We start from the raw sequence: 24,417 nt of genomic DNA, 5'->3' as shown, positions 1-24,417 counted from the left end.
AAAGGTGAAATTAGTCACACTACAATGGCTGCATGCCATTTAAGTGCTCCAGCACCAGGGCCCTGGCAGCTTAATGGGACACTCAAATTGAGTCAAGCCACCATTAAGGTTAATTGTTCCATTTGTGAGTGTCCTGCCATAAAGTCAAAATATCTGCTGCAAAGACGGCCTATTGTGTGTGACAATTTCTCTCTCCAGTCTTTGAGGGAAAGCTGACCCAACCACTGATAACCAGTAATAAAATAATGCCGTTCAATTCAATAATGTTAATAAAAAATGTAATAAACAAGTTTAGTTGTATTATTTCATCAGATTTCTTGACACAGTTACTGATTTGTAGAGCTCATTTTTGCAGTGTGTGAGCTCGTTCTGGAGACAGCTGTGTAGTGTCTAGACAGGTAGATACCTCTGTGGTTCCAGGTCTGGGATCGTCTCCCTGTCGCTGCCGTCATTCCTCATCTTCCAACAGGAGGTTGCCTTCTCCGGCTTTTCCACTGTTGGCATCATCTGTCACCACAACCGAGGGGAAGGAGAAACATAATTACAGGACAGAGGTAACCACAACTCAACCCCCCGAGGTTAGCACTAATAACAATGGAAGCCAGTCGTCCTGACTGTCAGACTGACATTGTTCAACAATTACACCAAATGCCTGCAAACAATACACCGTAAAAGCTGCCATGGTCCACCTGTTGCCCAATAGTGCCAGGAAAAATTAGTTATTTTAAGAGATACTAGAGATAATGTAATAAAAGTAGAAAAAATTAGCATGTGCAACAGATTTAATAACAATAATCTAATAATTGCTGTTGTTAAAGATAATATCTGCTTCTTACTGTACTTACTGCCCTTTATCTACAAATTACAAAAGCTGTCATTGGCAAGTGATGTTGGCGGATCAGCATTACACACAAATTACTCACTAGTTTACCTCATTTATAACTAGGAATTACAGGAATATTGTCAGGGGTCTGTTCTGTGCATATATGCTCATTAAATGGAACTAAGATATCATTATACTAACATGCAGAAAAAGCGTGGACGAAAGGATGACACAGCAGTAGAAAGAGAGAGAGGCCTGCACTGTATTTAACGGTTTACAACAAGTGTGTTTCCTTGGCTCTCTGATGCACTGCAGTGTTGTAAGTGTGACCTCAACACCTCAGGGGTTTTTTAATGCTGATAGCACCCTCCTTACTATAACAGACAAGCTCATAAAAACATGCACTTCACTGTCACACACAACGTACTGTACTGTTAACGCTTACATGCTCAAACTTACATTTATATAGTATAATATACCCACATTGGCCTTATACTTTAGAAAAGGAAAAAAAAGGTTAATATTGAGAAAATGCATGGCAAACTTTTGACTTCGGTGAACTTAAGGCAAGAATATGCAATTCTTGCTTGACAGTGGCCTTGACACGTCCTTAGTCCCGCCCCTTTTCGCTATATGCTCCAATGACAGTTGAGCAAGCTTAAAACCGGGAAGGACCTCTGTCAACTTTCCGGTTTGCGGTTATACTATGCTACGACCCTCTGCTCCCGTCCAGAGGAGGAGCTGCTGCTTCCGGGCGTGGCGCTCTCCACTAATTAGCTTTAGGCGAACCTGCGTGATTTCATATGATTTCATTTCTTTGTTATATTAAGTCTGCTATGTTCCGCCCGGAAGTAACTTTTGGCATGGAGTTATTCATTAAGATACACAAGACTTCTAGCATCCCAACGCGAAATTATTATTGTTTTTCAGTACATATCACACACAGTCATAATGTATTTCACATACATCCACATAATTCTTTCTCACATAAATTCATACATTATCATACTGTCCACACACCATTATTTTAATTCATACAATAGTATAATAGTATCAAACAAACACTCATTCTTTTTCTTTCTCTATTCCCTTTGACAAATCCCACTCACACACACACACAATAAGACCAGTGTTCTCACATTTCCTGCAATAAAGGGTAAATGTTATATGTAGGAGAGTATGATAATGTGTGAGGGAGAGTCTAGTTGTGTATATGTGACATTTTGAAGGAATGTGTGAGGGGAAATGCATGTCCAAAACAACCTCTTTAATAGTATACATACACAGATGTGTTTACAGGTATGTGTATGCTCACACATTTTAAACATGTGGACAAAAACACAGATGTAACATACGCAAAGATGCTAAACACACAAATTCACTTTTCTCGAGATCATCTCAGAGTGCTGAGCTCAGTTGTATACGTTGTCTAACTTTACGAGGTTCACTTGAATACTGTGTGGTGCTCAAGTGATGAATGAGCTGTTTTCATGATTCCCCGGCTTGTATTAACATGGGCTAAGTGTCATGTCACTATTACATTACCACTAAATGTGAACGCGTGTGTTGCGGGAAGCTTAGCTTGTTGACCTTGGAACCCACGATCGTCCTCCCACCTCTCCACTGCAGTCGTCACTGACACCTCACAGGCCCTAAATATTGTTTTTATTACCATGTTCTTGTTTTTGCATTCCAGTCTGCCCTCAGCAGCCTGCAGGTTCTGGAATCAACATGAACACCCCCACACACACACTAGACATCTCTCATCCTTCAGACTTCACAATATAAACAAAGTGGCTTGGTATCTCTATCGGCGACGTGTCTTGACTACGTTCTGGTAGATAAGCTTGTTTTATTGAAGAATGTTTTGTCAAAGTCAAACTGGCTTGTAAAGATTCTGGATCAAATATTTACCTGCCAGTTTTTACCTTGTGTCTGGAAATGTATTTACCTCTGGTTTGTTTTATAAGAGACAGAGAGCTGAGGAAGAGCCAGATCATTGACCGTAAAACACCTCATTCTCAACAAAGAGAAGCTGCAGGTAGCTAAGGTCACCCTACCCTGAAACATTTGGCTTGACACTTAAATAAACACGCCACGCATTGTGGCGCCAGGTCTTATCAGGTAACCTTTCCCATCGTATTTTATTTCCATAACACCTCACCCTTACAAAGACAAGAATATGACCTCTAAGATGGTAAATAGCAGGATATTTTCTGCTCAATTTGCTGGTTGTCATGACTGACCATGCATGGCTTGTAGAGAAAAAGACCTTCAGTGAGAGGCATGGTTGCTTTTCAACAGAATACAATAAGTCTTGCAATGAAAAGTTCAGCCCTGAGCAGCCATAATGTTCTTTTTCAAACAGGAAATGAGGTTCTTAGAAAACTGTATGCTCTATATTTGATGCTACTGAAAATCTTGTGACAGAGACAATTCTGAGAAACTCTTCCACAGAGGCCTTTCATCCCTCAAATGTGAGTATCTCATTCTGTTTCCTTCTACAAGTTATTTGTAATTCATATATCTAAAATATTTATATTACAAAAAATACTACCTTCGATGACCTGTACGGTATGTGTGGTGGAGTACATAACTGCTTGTATTTGCTAAGTGATGCTATCCTCATCAGATAGGACAATGAAACTGTCTTCATCAGATAGTATACGTACGTGTATCTTATCTGTACATACGGTATGTGCTGGACGGATACATGCTACGTATGTATTCTCTCTTTTGCATGTGAGGAAATGCACAAACAGGAAGCAAGACGATTTATCTAACGAGGAACATGCAAACTTGTGCCCTTCACAGACTCCTATCACGACACAATGTGCCCACTCACAGTCCTAAAGGCTGCAGCCAGTGTGTTCACTGAGTAATTACTATGGGAGATTTAGAAATATGCATAGTAGTTCAGGCTTAACTTGAGCATACTAAAGAGCCCATTAATCCTTTTTAATTCTATTAGGAATTGGACCACAGCTGGATACGAGGCCAGCAGAGTTCCAGAGACTACGTCTGTATTGCTTTGGAGACCTACAGCAAAAAAAGCTCTTACTTGACAAAAATTAATTTGCGAGGAAATTTCTTTTTTCCTCTTCGCAGTTGAATCAATTTAAGCCTTAAGCAGCTTTCTTCTGGTAGTAAACGAAGATAGGTTGGATTTTGTGAGGACTGCAGGAAGAGGTATGTTTAACATCTCCATTTAAAGGACTATGTCGTCAATTCAAACAGGGGCAGGAGGTTCCCAAATGGAATTCGGCTGAGCTGCACATGCGTCGATGATGTTATCAATGTGGCAAAAAAACATGAGATACAAGGGTATTTTCCCCAGACGTGAAAAGATAAGCAGGTGAGCTACGTGCGAATCCGCCGCACACTTATTCGTGCGTTGATTTGATTTGGATCAGCGTTCCCCAGCATCCTCCCTGCTATTTTTACACCTGTCCCATTTTTTTTTTTACAAAAATCACAATCTTATCAAGGAATTCCTAAAAGTTAAATATGAGGAAGAGGGAAAAGGAGGTTTAGCTCTTTTTTTCACATTGAAGAGTATGGACAGTAATGGCTTTCACCTGTTGAGATAAGAGTTTAAGAGTTACCCCCCCCCCATTCTAAATGACCACAGTGCGGGGCTACTGTTTCTACTGTGTGAACAGTCACAGCAGTGTAAGTAGTGAGGCCCTTCCGCCTGGCCCTCAGTAATCTGAACATACAGAATGTGCCTCTGCTTGTCGATCCCCATTCATTTCTATTAGGGCCAAAGGGGTTAGCGAGGAGGACGCCAGCCTCAGTGTAAACAAGACGTCGTGTTTGACAGGGTGTGTGAGCTCGGCTCAGGGAAGCGGCCTGCCTCTCGCTCGGCTCAGTCACACACACCTAAACACGAGACAATAACAAGGAGAGCAGGAGACACAGAGAGACAAGAACCTGTCACACAAGCATGGGCATATATATATATATGTTGCTCGAGAATGGATCTCGTCTCCTTAGTTACATTATTATGAAACAAAACAGGCCCTGAAAAAACCACGACCACATTCCTTCCCATCCTGACATCCCACGCCCATCACCCTCACTCTCGCATATCAACCGCCCCGTCTATTCTGCCAACCGCTCCATTATTAGTTCCCTTCATTACTGGACCAGTTTACCTGCTCCTCTGTCTCCTTTACCTCAGTGTTATGCACAAACCCATTACTGAAGCTCTCCTTCTTTCTCTCTCTCTCTCTCTGTGTGGCTCTCTCTGTCTGATCTGGGCTGCTTTTCATTCTCTCTCAGCCTACAAGTGGATCTGGGGGGAGAAAAAAAGGGAATGAAAGAAAACGCCTCAGACACCCCAACCTGTATCTGGCTTAGTATCGCCATGGTAGCATGACCCCCTGAAACAGCTCATCATGCTCCACTGCTCTCAAAAAGGACTGAGAGTGGGGAAAGGGCAAAGCAGAGAGAGAAAGAGAGAGAGAGAAAGAGAGAGCTGCAATGAAAGAAACGAGGAGAGCACAGGAATGGAAGCCTCCAAACAAAACAAGAGGTTAAATCACTTATCATTTCAGTGTTTACGCTTTGTTTCAGCACAGATTTCCTAACCTCCTCAGAGTCTGGTATCCTGTTAAAAAAAAAAAAAGATAATAGCTGGATGCTGAATGACTTACAATTGGCTAAATGGTTTACTTTACCCACTCTGCTGCTTGTGAGTAGCCAGAGACAATCGAGATGAAAATAACAGAGGACTGAAGAAGTTAAGAACATTCAAACATTCATTTTATTGGTTTGGTTTTTTTGAGTACAGTGGTTATTTTTGCCTTTCTGGCATTCACAGACAAAACAAACAAATACCAATAACTGGCAACACATAAAATATAGCTTTCTGATAATATCTGTGGCTCAGTCTAGTAGTTACAACAGATACAATAGTAACTCTGCGTACCTGATTGACACAAACGTAAATACAAACACTTAATTAACATGTAAAAACTGTCCAAAACTGGAACTAATACTTTTTGAAATTCTGTGTGGTTTATAAAATGAACTGGCTATTTACATTCAATTTGAATAATTATCATAAAAAAAAGCAAAAAACAAGTGTATGAGTCTGACATGAAACAAAAATAAACACTGATTATTCAAACTTGTGATAAAATATATAATATTGATTATAATGAGAAGGTTCCATTATGTACGTTCAAGTGCTATTAATAAAGATGCACAGGAGGGCCGCCACGTCGGCTCTCCTGTTTTGAGTGGCATAAATCAAGGTGCAGCTCAGAGATTGGAGTCCATGGGGGCAAAGGTCAAAGGTTACAAAATTCAGTCAAAACTCCACCTCTAAGACACAGTCAGAGTGGTTAGTACAGAAAGATGGTAGTGGTGAGAAAGGGAAGTTACTTTGTCAGAGTCCTAACCATCACTACCTTGGTTACACATAAAGAAAGATAACATTGTATTACAGCTCAAATACTGTTTTTTGTTCTTGGCTTGCGTTCAGGTTATTTATTTAGTCATAGCGATGGAGGGCAGTCTGATTATAGCAGTGGCACATCAGAAGGTGCGGATGGTTTAGAAGGTGAAGCCAGTGCTTGTTCCGTATCACTTAGTACAAAGCTGTCTTTACATCTGAGGACTTATGGTGTCAGTTCACAGCTGCCGGGTGATGTTTTCCAAGGCAAACACAAAATCAAAAACAAAGGAGGAGGCTTGCGTTTTCTCCTCTTTCTATCCAAAAGACCAAAGACTGACCAGTTCTGCTTTGAAAACTAACTAACTGCACTGACCAAAAGCCTCCATCACAGAAGAAAACTATCAACGTTAGCAGCTTCTAAAGAATCCTCTCAAAAAAATTGACATTTTTTTAATGTCTTTTCTCATATATAAAAAAATATCTGTAATATTGCTATGTAGTTTTTTTTCACTGGACGGGTTTGACTTACAGTCAAATGTGCTTCTTGTATTTCACATGTGTGAGTGTGTGAACATTAGAGTACTGTGTGAATGTATGTGTGTCAGTATGCCCCAGAAAAGAGCGAGCAATATGTTAGATTGTACTCTTTAATCATATCCTTCTCTTAGAGAGATTCCCTCTGCTCCTCACCTGTGCTATCTGACTCTCTCCCTGACCCTCTGTAGTCCATCTTCTCTTATCTTTCTTTCCACTCATGGAATGAATGCGTGTTCCCTGCTAACAGACAGTTTGCTGGCTGGACAGTGGACTATCCAGGGACATGCTTGTCGGGGACAGGTCCGAACGGGCGCAGGGCTTAAACATGGAGGAGATGTAGAAGGCCTGCAGGAACAGACACAAAACATGTCAGGAAATATACACAGACCACACACGCTGTCAATCATCCCCCTGTTTATAAACAGCATGCGAGATCAGAGCGTGGAAAATGAAGGAGTGGGCCTATTGTTTAAGCTAACTCAGTCAACAGAGAGCAGACGGGAAACAAATCCTGTGAAGACAGAGATAACTGTTGTTGAGGACTATTTAGACAGCAGCCATTTTTTCCGACTTACCACCCAGTATGCAGTGAGCCCTCCTTGGATGAAGCCTGTGAGGACGTCGGTCGGGTGGTGGCGGTAGTCGGAGATGCGGGTCAGGCCGGTGTAGACGGCGATCATCAATAAGAGGAACTGTATTAGTGGGCGAAGCAGCCGAGCTCCTCGCCACGACAACCGCGCCTGCAGGTAGAACTGCAAAGTAAGAAAAATACCGTTATTATGTTGTTAGTGACTTCATAGTGACTACAGAAAAGTGGATACATGTGGGTGCGTGTGTTACGTCTGATAATTAAAGTTCTCTAAACGCAGACAGAGACCCTTTCAGTGAAACATGGACATCCACTCAGTCTGCTACCCAGAGGGGGAAAGAGAAGCTTGGCACGAGTCCATTAACACCATCTAAACCCCCATTTCCTCCTTTTGTTCATCCTCATCTCCTGCCCCTCAGCGCTGCAGTACAGAAGTGGATGTTTGTGTCTGTAAAAACAGGGTCATGGGGGCGAGCGTGATGCAGATGCAGGGATTCGCTTTATGAGGAGGCTGGAGGTCTGTCTGGACCCGTCCACCACCGGGGAGCATGTGGCCTACATTCCTGCGGTGAGGCAAACTCTAACCGGGACCCTCTCTCTCTCTCTCTCTCTCTCTCCTATCCCAAATCAGAGCAGGTGTCATCGTTCCTGCCTTAAACACTAGCAGCTGGCCACGGTTCGGGTGGCATGTAGCTACAGGTCTGACAAAATCTCTCCAGGTTGTCTGCAGTCTGCTAGCAGCAAACTTGCATGCGAGGCTGCGTGTTTGTGACCGCAGTGTGTGTGTGTGTGTGTGTGTGTGGATAAGGAACAAAAAGGAACAGGGCTTACAAACATTGAGCCTCTTGTTTTTTTTCTCACACCACTTCAGTACTTTACCCTTTCATTCCTCTTATTCAGTCTCTCCTTACTCATCCTTGTTTGTCTCTTTCTGGTTGAAGAGGAGCTTCTTTTCATTCACTTCTATAGTGCACAAATGCAAATAGGAGAGGCACTGATTTTCTTTTGCTCCTCACTGAATTTTGCACGGCAACATCCTCACTACTTTTAATTAATTCTAGCTATTCATGACTCAATATTTCAGTCAAACTATAATTTCAGGGTTAATGAGGGGGGGGATACATGAGGAATGTGGAGATTTTATGGTTAATAATGTGCTTTTGTGTCCATCTAACTGTCGGTTCTCTCCCACAATGCACCAATGACTACTGGGCAGTGCAGTGTGAGAGAAAGGGAAAGATGAAGAGATGGGGGGGGTGGGGGTTTGAGAGGGTGTCTCTTACTGAAAGAAGCCTGTCGATCTCTCAGCAGGCATATTCAGCCCTCCAGCCCCCCTCTAAATGAGACCCACAACAAGGCCTCCTCTGTCTGCGCAGCCTCTTCATCTATTCATGTTCCCTGTGGAAAAACATTCTCCCTCATTCTCTAACTCCCCCCCCACTCGCCCCTCCTCTCTGTCTCTCTCTGTCTCACCAGCTCTTTCAGCTCGGAGCAGGATGCCGTTGGAGGATTGCTGCTCTCAAAGATCTCCTCCCTCACGATCAGGAAGTGTGAATATATTTACCAGCACATGTGTTTGTGCATGTTTAATTAAGCTCATCTAGTTAATAGTTGCACACAGTGTTCTTGGCCTCTAGGGATTGGTGTTGTCTCTCGTAAAAATGAAATGAAACTGAGTTGTAATATTCGCCCAACAGAGTAAACACCATACTGAATACTGTAATTAAACAACAAAAGCTCAGGTGAATGTGAAGGTCACATTCCAGATATGTATTGTGTGTGTTTGCGTGTGTGTGTATTTTAAAAGCAGATGTGACTTACTGCCAAGTAGAGCATGGTGTACATTGCAAAGGAAGCATGGCCGGAAAAAAACGACTTCCTGAAAGAGAGAGATCAATAAAAGATGCCGAAGGTTACACATTAACTGCGTAACTCGAGCCATTGTACACCCCGCCCTGTATGTCAACAAACCAAATCATTTAGGAGCATAACAGTGCGCAAACACACACACACACACCTTGCTTCCTCCACCATCTTCTCATTAGGCTGCCGGCAGGTCACCTCGGACACGTAGCTGCCCGGTGCGCAGTTGATGGACGCGTAGGTGATGTTGCAGACGGTGAGGAAGTTGGGTCGCAGGCGCCCCACGCTTAGCTTGGCCATGTTGGTGAGGGACTGACCCACACAGCAACCAAACAGGAAGCTCCCCAGCTCCTTGTACAGACACGACACATAGCAGTTACGGATAAAGGCCCGCGAGTGGACACCTCGGTAACGCACCCGGTAGCATTCGCCCAGTGCAATCTGAGAAGGAAATAAGATAAGAGAATCCGGTTAACATAAGTCAAACAGTAGAGCTGTACAAATACTGGAACAGCGTATTTGCCCATGTGTCTTAAAGCAAACACATGCTCCATAACACAATAAAGTGATAACAACTTGAACTCACTGCTTCAATACTTAGCTGCAATTACTGTCTTACCGTTAGACCAGTGATGGCTATACCACCAGCGATGAGCAGGTAGTCAGGGATGGCCTCTCTCGCCACGTAGGGATAGGTGATGCTGGAGTCGCCGCAGAAGAAGCCTCGCTCGTACGGAGTCACTGCCTTCAATTCACACGCAAAGAATGGGATGGAGGCTGATGAGATGCGGAACAGAAAGACAGGGACAAAAAAACAAAAGATGGCTTGGTGAATGTCTGTGAGCATGTGGTCTGTGCAGCAATGATCACGGAGATAGTTGGTACAGTCGGCCAACACAAAGGTGGCCTCAAAGGAGCATCAGGGGAGCAACTTTTAAAGACCATCAGTCATCTGATTTCCAGATTCCCAGAGGGGGTTGAAGCATTCCTCGCATAGCTGCTTCCGTCGGAGGAGCAGGGAGAAGGAGAGATGACAGAGACAGGATGACAGACAGACGAGGAGATGGGCATGACAGTGGAGAATTAAGATGAGGAAGTAGGAAGAAGATGAGGGGAAAAATTCAGTGTTCCAAAAGAGGACACAAACCCTCTGTAGGTGCAGCTATTTTTTTTTTTTAATATAACAATGACGGTTTGTTTCTTTGGAAATCAGTGACTTTAAGTTTAATCCATTTAATCTTACATCAACAATTGTCCTACAAATGTGTTGGCTACGTTTCCTGTCTGGTTACTAATTAAAAGAACTCTGTTTCAGGTGAAAGCAGGTCAAGGTCTGACATGCTCAAGCAAACAAACCTCACAGCCTGACGGGGAAAAGTTGACTGACTAAAAGTTGCGCAACGTTTTAATGATGAAAAAAACTGAAACCGTGAACTTGTATTCCCAGAAACAAGCGATGACGTTGCTGCACAGCTTATATTCTGTCCTATGGTAGCCCCCTAAAAGCCTGCTCAGTTTCTCTGTGCCGCATGGATCCCATGTCCCCTCGTCACCCCATAGAATGCAGAGAGAACATGGGACTAATCATTAACCTCTGTGCCTCTTCCTGTCATCCCAGGCCTGCTGGTTGGCTGGAACGCACCCAGGCCCAAAAAACACGGCTCCTGCCAGGGAATCTCTCAGACTACGTGACTGTGTAGCGCACAGGACACACACTCCAAATCAAGCAGAAGGAACAACACACAAGTACACACTCAAACACAAAGAATAGCACGCAAACAAGTCTTGAAGCTCAATAAATCAAGTAGCAGGGCATGAATACCAAACCTACAATAGTTAACTATGCCCAGTTTAAGATTATTCCACATCAGCTTTGTTAAAGTTTTATTATCCAGCTTGTTTGCTATCGCAACCACACAGTCACACCGCTCATACTGACTCACTGAACTGATAAAGAGTTTAAAAGGAAATAATCTATAGATTTGAGGCTATCGGCGCAGAAAACACACAAGGAGGCAACTCTTAACAGCTGTGTGCTGATTAAGAATGTTAGAATGGAGTCGAAAGTTTGTTAGTGACCTCTGCAGTCAAAGTCGAGCTGCCCTAGCAGAAAGACAAAACACTGATACACGCCAGCTCACGTACATATGATTCAAGAGGGGCCTCAATAAGAAAGTGAGGGAGGGAAACACGTTGCAGGCAGATAGCAACGGCTGTGATGCCAACAGAGAGAGAAAGAGAGAGAGAGAGAGAGAGAGAGAGAGATAGGAAACATCTCTCATCTGACCCCGATCTCTCATTCATCTCATTCAGCCATTATAATAACCTTGCCATTCATTTTGTAGTCGTATCTTATATGTAATAATGTTACAATGTTGAATCTTGTGGACACATAAATAGTTAGGGGTGTTTGTTATACAATAAGGTGTTCCTAATGAACATTGCATATCTGTTTATATTATTTAAGATCATTGGAGTATTAGATGAATACTTTGGGGAAAGTCCGTTTTTTTGTGGTTCATTTAGAAAAAAAATCTTGAATGAGGGTTTCCTGGTTCCTTCCTGCCACCTGCAAAACCTGACCTCACATCTCCTAATCTCCTAATCGTAATCCCCTTATCTGTGTGTACCATACCTGGGTGGAGACCTGCAGAGATGTGGTCTGGTTCATCTCTGCTTTAAATTGAGTGGGTATGGATATTTTGTTCCATTTAGGTATAGTATAAGACACATTACATTTTAAATATGTTGCTACTGACGAAACCACCCAACACACAGTCGATAGTGGCATTTTACTGGATTGACAGGAGTCCTGGTGCGCATGTGTGTGTTTATACTGTGTGTGTGCGTGACTATGATGAAGCAAAATGACCAAATAATCAGTATGTATTGTAATCAGTGTATCATTGTAATATTCAGTGAGGATGCAGGTGCAGACCATAGCAGCAGAAGGTGGAAACACTCTGTGAAAGCCTTATGAGAGGCACAAAGAAGAGAGGTAACATGTCATCATATGGAAATGTGCATTTTATACGGGTGAGCTGATGAGTAAAGCAGGTTTTTTTCAGTGTTTGTTGTGCTAAAAAGTGGACAATGCAACTATAAATAATGGACTGACAGGCCTTTATAAGTCATTTATACACATGCTGCCTTTTCTTGTGAAGTTTGTTTTTGGATCATATTTAGGGGTGTTCCCTGTGTGCTCAAATGTTCCACTTACAGCATTTGACATTTACCCTGCCATAAATGAGCTGCTCTGGATGTAACAAAGTCAATTTTGTGGCAGCTATTGCTTTCCATAGCATCCATCCATTAACAGGCTCTCTCTGTGTCCTCATCTGATTGCTCGATATGGACAGTCCTCTCTCAATAATCAATATTTTGCCGCACTGGAGAGTTAATGGACAGATTCTCCATTAAGGACCAAACACGCTGTGGTTTCAGTAGGAACACAGACTTTTCAAGGGATCACTTTCCATTCATATGGAGGCCTAATGGGATCCATGAAGTGCTGTGCCAGATTGCAGCATATTTTATGACCTCAGACCTGCCGGTGCTGATTGCTTTTGTTGTTTTCCCATTATTGCATGAAGTCCATGGACAGACTGAGAACTAATGGCTGTGAAGCAAAGATCACTTCACTGTGGCAAAGATGTTTCCAAAGCTTCTCAACAAAGCAATGATGATAGAAACCACATGCAAAACTATTCAGTATCTGCACAATCCTATTCAAATTACAAGCTCCTGGGTCACAGTCAACATCTAGGCTCTACAACTACATAAAAACAGTTTTCACAACAAGACATGAAAACACTCCAGAGACCATCACATCATCTGTCAGGCAGCTGTGAGCAAATCTTAGCACCTGGTCGAGACATGCTCAAAGGAGAGCCGGACCAAGAGGGCCTGCGAAGGGGGGGGGACCCAAAAGGAGGCGGAGGAGTGGGTCGGCTCACACGGCCTGGCCAAAATGTGCTGCTCGCTGGGCCTGACACTCAACGCAGGAATGCTTTCAAATAGTCAAAAGGGACAAAAAAGAAAAAAGGGGGGAAAGAAGAGAAGGAGGGAGGGAGGGAGGGAGGGAGGGAGGGAGAAAGGGAGGAGAAGAGGAGGAATGAGAGCCGAGGGGAATTGTGCCTCACTCTGAGAAACTCTTCTGGTTCTAATTTACACATCTATGACCACAGCCCAGAATGAGCTCACTGTTGAGAGGAGAACAACAACAACCGAAAGCAAGAAATACGAACAAAAAGAAAAAAAAACTCGGGAGAAAGTGATTAAAGACAGACCGCAAAATAAAGTAGGGCAGATGATTATTCATTCACATGCTTTACAGTCATGTTGCTCAACATCTGCTCATCGATACGGTGTCAAACTGAAAACTAGGCTAAAAAACATGGCCAGGAGGCTGGAAAATTGACAAATGGGGGTGAGGGCGGTAATACTGGGGTGAGAGAAAACTGGAGAGATGGAGCCAAGAGAGATGCGGCAGGGGGTTCCTCTGCAGAGAACAGCAGACGGAGGCGATTAGTGGTGGTTCTGGAATGTGAGGGTCAGGGATCCGGGCTCTGCTGGGACCGGCTCTGTAAACACGACCCCACGTCAACCAGCAGAATATCCACAACACACACACACACACACACACAAAAAAACCACACTGGGATGCAAACAACCTAAACCCACAGCCACAAACAACCTAACAGACAACCAAACAAACCACTAAGAAAAACCCACCAGCACCTAGAAAAAAAACCCCAAATCAACCGCGCAAGAGCCTAACAATCGTAAATGCATTGAGACAAACAGACTCATTATCACAGACCTAAATGAGTCGGGGATGCTGCTGCTGTCAGACAAACAGCCAGTGCACCCTCATAGATTATCATGACACCCAGCCCGAAGCTATATCTAAGCCACAGTAATGACCATCTGCTTCATCACGTCCAATAATGTTTGACTGTGCAGGCCTCGTTTCTACAGTTGCCCTTTGATAGAACCGGAGGACAGACAATCAGTGAGTGACCTGTCAACGCAGGTCCATTTGGCCCTGCGGTTTTAGGACTAGGCTGAGCCTGGTCTGCAGCCCAGCTCGCTACAGCACACACATCAGGGGTGGTCCACCCTCGCTGGGCCTCTCAACACCCTCGCATCTGCCAATGTTTCCCAGCCAAATATTAAGCTGCTTGTTTACCTACAAGTTAACCTTGCAGTAAAAAAAATAGTAAACTGGTGAACTGAACCCTAAAGTGTCGTGATTTTAATCTTTGCGAGCATGATAATCCATGGTAACGGCATTACAAGACGCAGCGTGACGGCCTTCCCTAACATGCTCATAAATAGCGGTCTCCAGTTGGGCCGGGTGGGCTCGTACAATTATACGTGCAATAAAGACTTAAACCGCACAAAGCTGTCTCCACATGAGCCAGCTTTGATCTGTTCTTTCATCTTGTCACCGCTCAGTAATGAGTCAGGTACTATAAGCCACATCTTTTAAGTTTCACCTGATATATATATATATATATATATACATATATATAAAAAAAGTATTTGTTTGAAGAGGCAGACCGAGTAGAGACTGTGTGCACCATAACACGGGCTCAAGTACACAAAAAGAACAAAGGGACACACACACACACACACACACACACACACACACACACACACACACACACACACACACACACACACACACACACAGACAAACACAGACTGTAGTATTGTCAGGCAGGTAACACTTGAACAGGAGGTGAAGTCATCCGAACCAAGGCTGTGATTATGATTGGCAGCCGCAAACCTAATGAAAGTGTTGTGTGTGTATCACCTAGGAGGTGGTTCTTCCTGTTCATCGTAGGAGAGGTGGGATAAGGTTGAGTGCAATTATGAATTCCACTGGATTTCTTGGCAAGACCCGCACTGCGTCGCTGGTTGAGGCGATGCATTGAGGTTAGGCATTGACCTCGAGTAGTTAGGGTCAGGATAGCCCAATGGACTGAGCATAAGACCCACACAAATCAGGTGTCGGAGCGTGGACGCCTGCCCAATCCTAGTGCTTGAATGGCCCACTTCACTGACACACACACTCCTTTTTTCCCATAATTAGCTGGATTGTTCTGAGAGACTCATCTGTTTGGTCTGCCCTGATGGCAGCTCAGAGATCAGTGAAGTAATCAGTAAAGAACAAAGAGGGACTGAGGAGACACGACAGTCTTGAATCTTTGTTAACCATCTGCTATCATCATCAGCATCTCCTGCTGCTTGACGCCGCACAGCAACTTTAAGTAGATACCCACCGCTTCATTTATCATGGCACATTTGATGTGAAAGGCCAAAACAAAAAAAAAAGGGAAAAAAATGTGTCTTCCAACTGCCTTTATGTTGCTTTACCGTCCACTGTTGCACCAGGGAGAGTTCCAGCATGCCCCTCTCACTGTTACTGTTACAGCTGGCCGGTGGAGACATGCTTCCCACAGCTGCTTCTGTTCTCTCCACACTTCACTGACCTGCTTCCTGGAGCCCGGCTCTGGAGTTCAGGGCAAGAGCGGTGAGGTCTGAAGTGGGCTGTCTGTCTGCCTGTCTGATTCAGCAGGAGCATAAAGGGACCCGCCGCTCTGGTATGTACCTGGGTAAGCTTTAAAGGGAGCTTTCTGGTGAATTTTTGCGGTGTGTAGGTTTTAGGGTGTGTGCGCACAGAGAGATGAGGGCTGGCAGTGTGCAATATGAGGGTTGTGGTCGAGACTGCAGGGGAGGTATTTGGCACGGTGCAGCCTAATTGTGGTTGTTCTGTATGTATGGCAGAGAGTTGAGGGCTGTTTTTTTGTCAGTGTGTTTTGGTTTTCGGGGGGGAAACATGCATGTTGGAACGACTTCAGAGGGAAGACTTGAGAGGATGAAGGAGCAGGTGAAATGTGACACAATGATAAAATGGTGCTGATGATGAGTAACAATGCAATGGCGCCAAGGGGGGGGGGGGCTGTCTCCTTATGGGGGGGGGGGGGGGGGGACCGACAGAAGAGGAAAAGTAATTAGTTCTGACAGATGCAAAGACGAGGCAACAGGCTGTATTCAGACTCAGGTAGATACTTCGACGGGAAAGTCTCTCCAAAAAAATGAAAAAAATCCATTCTTGCTAATGAGCATTGAGGATAAGAGCACTCTACACATCTTTGTTCACTCATTACGGCTAATACCTATGGAGCACTCTGAGCACTTATGGAGCCGTCATCGAGGAGAAGATTACAGCTGCCTCGTTAAAAGCACATTTGAAGCTATTTGCTGTCTGAACCGTCTATCCTCCTTATTGAGACTTCCTCGCTACAGGACGTAAACAGACAGCTGTGGGGAAGATCCCCTAAGGCGCCCCTCTGGGTCTAACCTCTGACCCCTACTGTAGATCTCCAGCCCCTTCTCTAACCCGTCCCTCTACTCTCCCACCTTGGGGCTGTTCACTCATTCAGGCTCTTACTTGCCCCCCTCAGCCTTCAGGCAACTGAGAAGTTACCAAGGCCTGAACCGGCTGGCTGAGCTAATGGGGAGATGGTAGACGTATTGACAGCAAAGTACATGTTCCCATATAGTCAGTCTGAGGAAGGGTGCAGCTAATGGATTCCCGAACCTCTGCAGTGCTGTCAAATGGGGCAGAAGATGCATTAGTACAATAACGAGAGAGAGACAGAGAGAGAGAGAGAAAGAGAGAGAGAGAGAGAGAAAGAGAGAGAAATCACTTCTTCCACTCACTAATGATTTGACTCTCCATCTGTCCGTCTCAGAGTGACGCCAGCGTGTTCCATAACTTCAGAGCGTGTTTTCATCAGGGCCTGAAAAACGCTCAGCAAAACAGGGCCGGCAAATTTGTCAACAAACAGCACGCACATGGCAGCCGTAGCAGGGTGTCCGCGTTAGCAGCCACGATGACGCATGCACACAAAACGCCCACACAAAACGCCCACACCCGCGCTTTTACTCCAAAGCACGCACCCACAAACACATAACACACACATAACACACACACACACACACAGGAGACAATTTAATATTCCTGGCCCCATACACATCGACATGCTGTGACGTGTTGGCCTCTTGCTTTCTCACTCACTTGGCAGCTTTCTCTGCCAGAAGAACATGAACCAGGAATTATAAAACCCGCAGCCCGCCCAAAACACACATGCAGACGTAAAACACACACCTCGCACCACTGCTGGAACACCTTCAGTCTCAGAATAGAGTTTGTCTGAAGAAACAAGGAGAAAAGGAGAAGCAGGCAAAAGAAGAAAAAAAAAAAAGAAATAAGCTGAAAAGGGGGGGCCTTTTCAGAATTCAGATCACTTTGGCAGATACCGTCCTTCTCTTCCTGGCATGCTGCTTCACGTCTTGGACAAAAACACACACTTAACAGTGATAAACTGATTCCAGTTTTCACTTTTGGTATTATCCAAAAGCTAGTTCTGTTTTAACTACTGAATGAAATCACTTTCATGTTTAAAATGCAGTTTATCAGCAGTGTAAAACTTTTTTTTGCATTATTTTAACCCAGCCTAACTTCTTGTGCACATCAAGTGTTAAACAATTTAACAATTAACCTCCACAAGAAGGTCACGCCTGGTGGCAACCATAATGTCATAACCACTAAGCCGTATAAGCTAACGATGGGATTTCAAGTGCCACTTCCAATCATTTACCAATTACTGTTAAGAGAGGCAATAACTGGGCTTTATTGGGGTGATGACAGAGTGAGGACCACCTGTGTGGCAGGGAAACAGCAGTGCAGGCTGGGAGGCCTGTCCCTGCATGCTCTGCAGATATGAACCACCCCCCACCCCCCCGGACACCTCCTGACCTCGGGGTGGCTGGACGCTAGATCTAAGATCCAGCCACAGGGCGCAGATTCTGTCAGGGCTGTCCCGTTCACCAGGAATGCATGCACACACTTAGGACACACAAGCTCAAACACTTGCATTCTGCAGCTTTAGTGGGAAATACTGACACTGAGCTGAACCAGAGCGTTCCATCTCCATGCAGCATCCATCATGTACGTGTCAGAACAGCGCCATAAACAATGGCAGAGAACAACAATGTTAGACAAGCCCGGTGCTGAGTACGAGTATGATCAGGTATACCGAGGCTAAGTTAGCGTCCTCAATATCCCAGCATTCCACATCAGACAGATAAGAGTTTATTCATAATACCCCACTAGACTAACTTTATGCCGCCACTTTAAATGTGAAGCAAATACTGAAACACTTGGAGAGGCTGTGAAAAAAAAGACCTCAGATCACTGTGGAATCCCTCTTCAGATGATAACATAATGAAGATGCTTCAGGGGTGAATTCCACAGTTACAGTAGTGAATGAGTCCCTTTAACAGGAAGAATAATGCCGGCGGGTCAACTGTCTGAGGGAGTCTGATGAAGGCATTTTCGACGGGAAAAGTGGGTTAGTCAGAGATAAGCGGGTTTAGCTAAATAAAGGGCTCAATTCATCTCCTCTAAGTGATGGCATTCACCGCCGAGTGCCCACAGATGAGTCAAGGTCAGCCTTCAATAGATAACTGACGTGATGGGTAACAGAGCAGAGACGGGAAGAACGCAGTCAGACATCTGGAAGTCATCTCATATATCATTAAATCTCACTGTAACAATTAATCTGTACTATATCGTTAAATATTATGCTCTCAACATGAGATGATTAACAGGAAGTGTTCCAGCTATTGATCTGAGGTTATAACTACCTTTTTTTTTTGTCAGCACATTTGGTTGCGCTTGATAAATCTGTAAAGCACCGTTTATGACTTCTTTTTTTATCAACATCACACCTTATAAAAGCATAAAATGAAAATGGAAACGTATCAACCAATCAAATCAAGGCAGAACTTTTGTCATTGTTACATCAATGGCAAGAAAGTGAACTCTTTTAACTTCAGTCATAAGACTAACTGACTCTCTAAATCCTCTCAGCTGCGACCAGCTTGAGGCTCGGTGACTCAGTCTCGGTGTTGTAATCGACTCAGAGGGGGAATAAGAGGAGCCCGCAGTTTTGTTAGAAAGCAAGTGTGGCGTGCTTATGAGGAGAACTGAGAGAGATCATTTCCCTGTGTGGTGCTGAACGATGCCGGGTTTTTAGCCACTTCCTAAACACAAAAATAAGCTGCTGAGAAGAGAGCTGAGTGAACAGCTAATAGCATACCTGCAGGGGTTAAAAACAACAGGGCCATGAAAATGTCGTTCTGCCTGCTGGCGTGCTTCCTATGCTTTAACTGCCAACAAGGCTGAGACCTGTCAGTCTGCCTGGACGGGTTCCGCCTCTCTCGTATTTACTGCCGGTCCAAATAACCACGCACACACGACAAACACCGGTGTTCCCTTCCCTATCGGAGTCATGTGAGATGACGATATGAAACCAAATGAAAGTATACAACATCACGCACATCAGTACAGCAGGTACCCCCAGCAGGCTTTCCACAGAGGAGGAAAGTCATGCTTTTAACGTTGACTCCTGAAAGAGTCCAGTAAAGTTCTCAGCTACTGGTATTCCCATTTTGTCAAACATTTCTGCCATAATATTTAAGATAGAAATATTGTTTCTGTTACTCCAATACATTTCTCTCATTTCAGTCCCCTTATTCTTGCCAGATTGATGTTATACATGAAATGTCCTATAATAAGATGCAATGCTGTAGTTTGAATCAGTTCTGCCAAGCACAACATGAACAAACTACTGTACACCAATAATATGCTGCCTGCATGTTAATGAAATTTAACTTCAACTTTATGCACTTGTGAATATGGTACAGTGAATAATTCTTGTCTTGCCACATTTATGTAACTAAAGGATTTGGAGACTTTTTCTTCCAATGAGAGGTTCAATCTCACTACTACAGTAATGTATTAACTATGAGGGAATGTGTTATGTGTAATTGTGATCATATCAAGTCTCAACCCAGACAACTGAGGTATTCCTAACTAACATAAAAGGAATTATGCTACTCTATATATATTCAAAGCTTGATACAATGTGACAAAATATTTTCACATAGAGGCCTCTGATATTATATGTGTCCATTTGACCGAAATTGCTAATAATGAAATATTTGACCTTTTTTTCTCATCTATATATTGATAGCCATCTGTAAAGTGAAAAAAAAAAATCAACATTTGCAAGCTTTTTAGTTAAATAATCTTCGGGTTTAATGAGATCTGGTTATACAGAATGTCTAAAAAACAAAACAAAAAAACAATCAAATTGTGATAGAAAATACACTTTAGTTTCACCAATTTATAAATAGACAAGACTTGGTTGATAACTTTATGACAAAAACTAGCTTTTCAAATAATTTGTCAAGTGGAATCCACTAGTAAAATGTTATTATAAAGAAACTCATTTTGACCACTCTGTTTATTCTGGTTATACCACTTGCCTCTGAGTTGATATCCACATGTTGTTACTGATGTTTCTAATTCTCCTTGTGAAAACTGGTGGTTCATTTTTATTAAATTATAAACCTGTACAGCTTTCCATCTGAGCCCTTTAAACTATGTTTGTCTGGCATCTAGGCCTAATGCTGCAGTTAGAGAGGCCAGAGAGCTCAGTGGACAGAGGTAATTGTCGGCACGGGGGAACACAAGCATGTTTTTATTCCCGATTTCCCACGTTCCTCTCCCGGGAACTTTAGGGAGTTACCATGGGAACAGATGAATTCCCGGGAAATCTCTGCTCCTGCCAGCGGAGCCCCCCTACCTCCCTCCTCCCACCATCTCCTCACACTGAAACCTTTTCAGCCCGTTGAAACGGTTTCCATTTGACTTCTGGAAAAATGCTTTGCAGCTTCGTTAACTTTAACAAATCCCCATGCAGTGAGTTATTCTCCCTGCCCTGAACCCAATTTCATTCAACCTCCTTTTAACCTCCAAAGAGTTAAGGTGATGTCGAGTTGACACATGCGTCCGATCAGCAGACTATGATGACAGATGTTTGGGTCCTTTTAAAAGTGAGTTGTTGTAAATGCAACACTTGTGATGACTTTTGGAAATTGCATAACACACACAAAAAAAACAAAAAACCTTGCTTGCCTGAGATTAAAAACATTCATTTAAAAATAAGCGAATACATATTTTCTTACCGACAAAAAGGCATATTACATCCAAACAGACAAGCATCTTCCTCTTGGTGCAAAACGAGCTCTCCTCCTCGGCCGGGGAGAGGAAATGCTTCCCCCCGCCGTTCTCCTTCCCGTCCCCGGCCCCTCCACCGTCAGACAACCGCAGCTGGAGCTCCGCGTCCCGGGGCAGCGTGTTCCCGTGCGTACCGGAGGAATTGAACTTCTGCATGTCTTTAGTTTAAAAAAAAAAAAAAAAAAAGACAACTTGTTTTAAAAAAATAAATAAAAAAGTTACTGCAATGGATCCGTTTCGTCGCAGTGGTTGACGGGATAAGTTTATTCCCAAACTTTTCAGTCCGTCCGTCGTCGGTGCAACAAATCCATGTCAAGGAAAGTCTGACAGCAGCAGACTGGTTAACCGACCGACCGACTGGTGGAGGTCACACGTTTGTCATTTAAAAAAAAAAAAAGAAAGGGTGCAGAAGGGAGAAAAAGAAAGAAAAATGGAGGCTAATTGGAAATATAAAAGGCAACACCAGCATCCGAGTAAACTTCAACTCTGTTAAACACTTCTCCGCAAACTTCCCCTGAGTCGGGAGAGCGCATTGTACTCTGCTCCCAAAAACGTCCCGAGCGGACCTGTACGCGCGTTCACGTCAAAACAAACATGAATGAAAAGCAACGACTTTTGGTTCAAACCCTTCAAAATAAAGGGCTCTCTTGTGGAAACGTGAGCCTCGCCGTCGGTCGAGTGGCTGCGAAGCATCGATTTTGGTGGAAAGTTCGCATCACTTCCGGTGTTGTTCAGTCCGACTTGACGCAGCTGCTGATCATAATCGACGAGGCTGGAGCTCAGCGCGACATGTTCGATCCAGCCGACCTGACAGCTGTGCGATGGTGTTTGAGATGTCCTTTTTACACTGTCCCACCCACGTGAGGACAAGTCCAAAGTAATCCTGACCTTTCTCCAGATTAACAACTCAGATTTAAGGAGACTTTTTGTTTGCCTTTGCACAAACCCTGATGCCGATAAGAGCAATAATAATCAACACTTTAAAACAGGCTAATCCGCCTTATACCCATATTTAATATTAAAACTAAGCTTGATAGAAAAAGTAAGTAGTTGAAAATAATAATAATAATTTCTATTGCACCACCTTTGCCCTCATTCACGCAAGACTGCCTGGCAATTAGATTGTTCCATCATATTGACTGTTGCTGTTTGACTCTCTGCCAGTACACTAGACAAATAAAGGCTACTAGACAGACAATGAAAAAAACACAATCTGAACACAGACTTTCCATCGGGAGGCTTATTTTAAATTCATGAAACCTTATGATATGCCACAAATTGATTTTTTTAAAATCAATTAATCAGCTGAATATGCCATTTGATTCCTCTGTGATTTACTCCTGGTTGTACAACTGTAAGGTTAGTTCTAATTTGGAAGAGCACAACAAATATATACATTTTAAAACTAATTTAAGATGAGTTCTGGTTGTTATTGGCGGCCTAATGCCTTGCTCACTGTGTGTATTAGACTCTGTGTAAGTGGTTTCCTGCCACCTGGTGTGAAGACAGAAGCACAGCTACTTCAACCTCTCAAAGGTTTCTCAGCTTCTTGAAACTCTGCCTGTTGTTGTTTCTGTTGTTGTTTGTCACACATAAGTTAGGGCTGCAACTAACAATTATTTTCATTTTGGTTTATAAAATGGCAGGAGACAAGAAAAAAATATATAAACATTTATATAGTGTCTCAGTTACATTTAACACATTGTCCCAAAATTAATAAGGATTATTTTCTGCCATCATGAGGATAATTGGGCCATTTTGAAATGCCTAGGCATTTTAAAAGGGCATTTGATATTGGAGTGGCCAAAAAATGTTTATTAAATGGAAATCTGAGAATTAAAAGTTAAGTAAACATTTCAATTAGAATTGAGCAAAGTTTTATTTAAACTGGCGAATTGGAAAATGAAAAACACTGTATTTAAGAAACTATAAACTAAAAATGACCTGGAAAAATTAGAATGGAACTTGTTTTCTCTTTAAATATTCTATTTTATCAACTGCTTCTTTCATTTTTATCTCATGAGCTGTATGTAAAATAGAAGGTGTGGCCTGCCTTTGTGGCAAAAACCTTGAAGCCACTAATGCTCAGAGTTAGTCAGTTTCACAATCTTGGATTTACAGTTATTGTAACTTATCTACAATGTCCATTCTTCCAGTACAACATTTAGACTGTGATTGCTATTGCTAATGTGCATGCAAAAAAGCACAACACATCTAAAGTAATGGTCATCTTCAAATTTCTGTTATTTTTGGTGTTCAGCTGATTCAATTTGTATTGATATATAGAAATAGAAGGTGACAGATGGAAAAGGAAACGAAGGTATGTGGAAAAAGGCAATTTTGATATAATGCAAATCACTTTCTTTTTCAATTTTTGCACATGTTTAATCCATACTTCATTGCAGTTTTTAGACACATTTATACTACTATAATTTATAACAGTGACCTATGGAGTGACAGAGTGGTGTTTGATTGTTAATGTACTGCACATTTGTCAACATGTGTCATTACCTCAGCTGTATTTTTACCTGTGGCTTTGGTCTTTGGGAAAACTCTCGCTATGTAGTAAAAACAGGCATCAAAACGTGTTTTAACATCATACAGTGTTGCAGTTTTACATTTACTATAGGTAAAGAGTGATATAGCATATTGTGATTAGTTTTGTAGCATTTTCTGTGTTTGTCTCTCGGTTTCGTGCATTTTTTATCTGCCTCCACTAGATGGCTGCAAATCATCATTTAGTGTCCAGAATGTCAGAGGGAGTAAGCACACTGTACATCAACAGTAGGCACTGAGGAGTGGATGTAAAATGGCTGGAGTCACAATGATTCAACTCTTTATTGATCTAATGTCACTTTGTGATGTGTATTAAAGGACATTAAGTGTAGTAATGCGTTGAATAATTCTACCATAAGATTTGTTTTTTGCAGTCACTGTCAGTCTACGACAATGTAGATGTTGGTGTCATCGCTCTCACTCGATTCCGAGCTGGATTTCCATCCTACTTTGCCATTACGTGTCACCGTTTCTGTTATTAA

At 43.0% G+C, this 24,417-nt stretch overlaps 1 protein-coding gene across 1 annotated transcript; it reads right to left on the bottom strand.

Moving 5' to 3' along the window:
* Window positions 1-5,573: 5,573 nt before the first annotated feature.
* ppap2d (phosphatidic acid phosphatase type 2D) lies at window positions 5,574-21,931 on the bottom strand. The gene is made up of 6 exons (XM_054608008.1): window positions 21,328-21,931; window positions 9,836-9,993; window positions 9,371-9,657; window positions 9,175-9,232; window positions 7,340-7,516; window positions 5,574-7,109 (listed from the first exon to the last, which is right to left on the bottom strand). Exons 1-6 carry the CDS (start codon window positions 21,533-21,535, stop codon window positions 7,005-7,007), a joined length of 993 nt encoding a protein of 330 aa, XP_054463983.1. The 5' UTR covers window positions 21,536-21,931; the 3' UTR covers window positions 5,574-7,004.
* Between the last annotated feature and the right edge of the window lie 2,486 nt (window positions 21,932-24,417).

The sequence above is a fragment of the Anoplopoma fimbria genome, chromosome 11 (genome assembly GCF_027596085.1).
Source record: "Anoplopoma fimbria isolate UVic2021 breed Golden Eagle Sablefish chromosome 11, Afim_UVic_2022, whole genome shotgun sequence".
Taxonomy (NCBI): domain Eukaryota; kingdom Metazoa; phylum Chordata; class Actinopteri; order Perciformes; family Anoplopomatidae; genus Anoplopoma; species Anoplopoma fimbria.
Note: the sequence above shows the minus strand (reverse complement) of the source record. Positions and strands in the feature narration are given on the sequence as shown.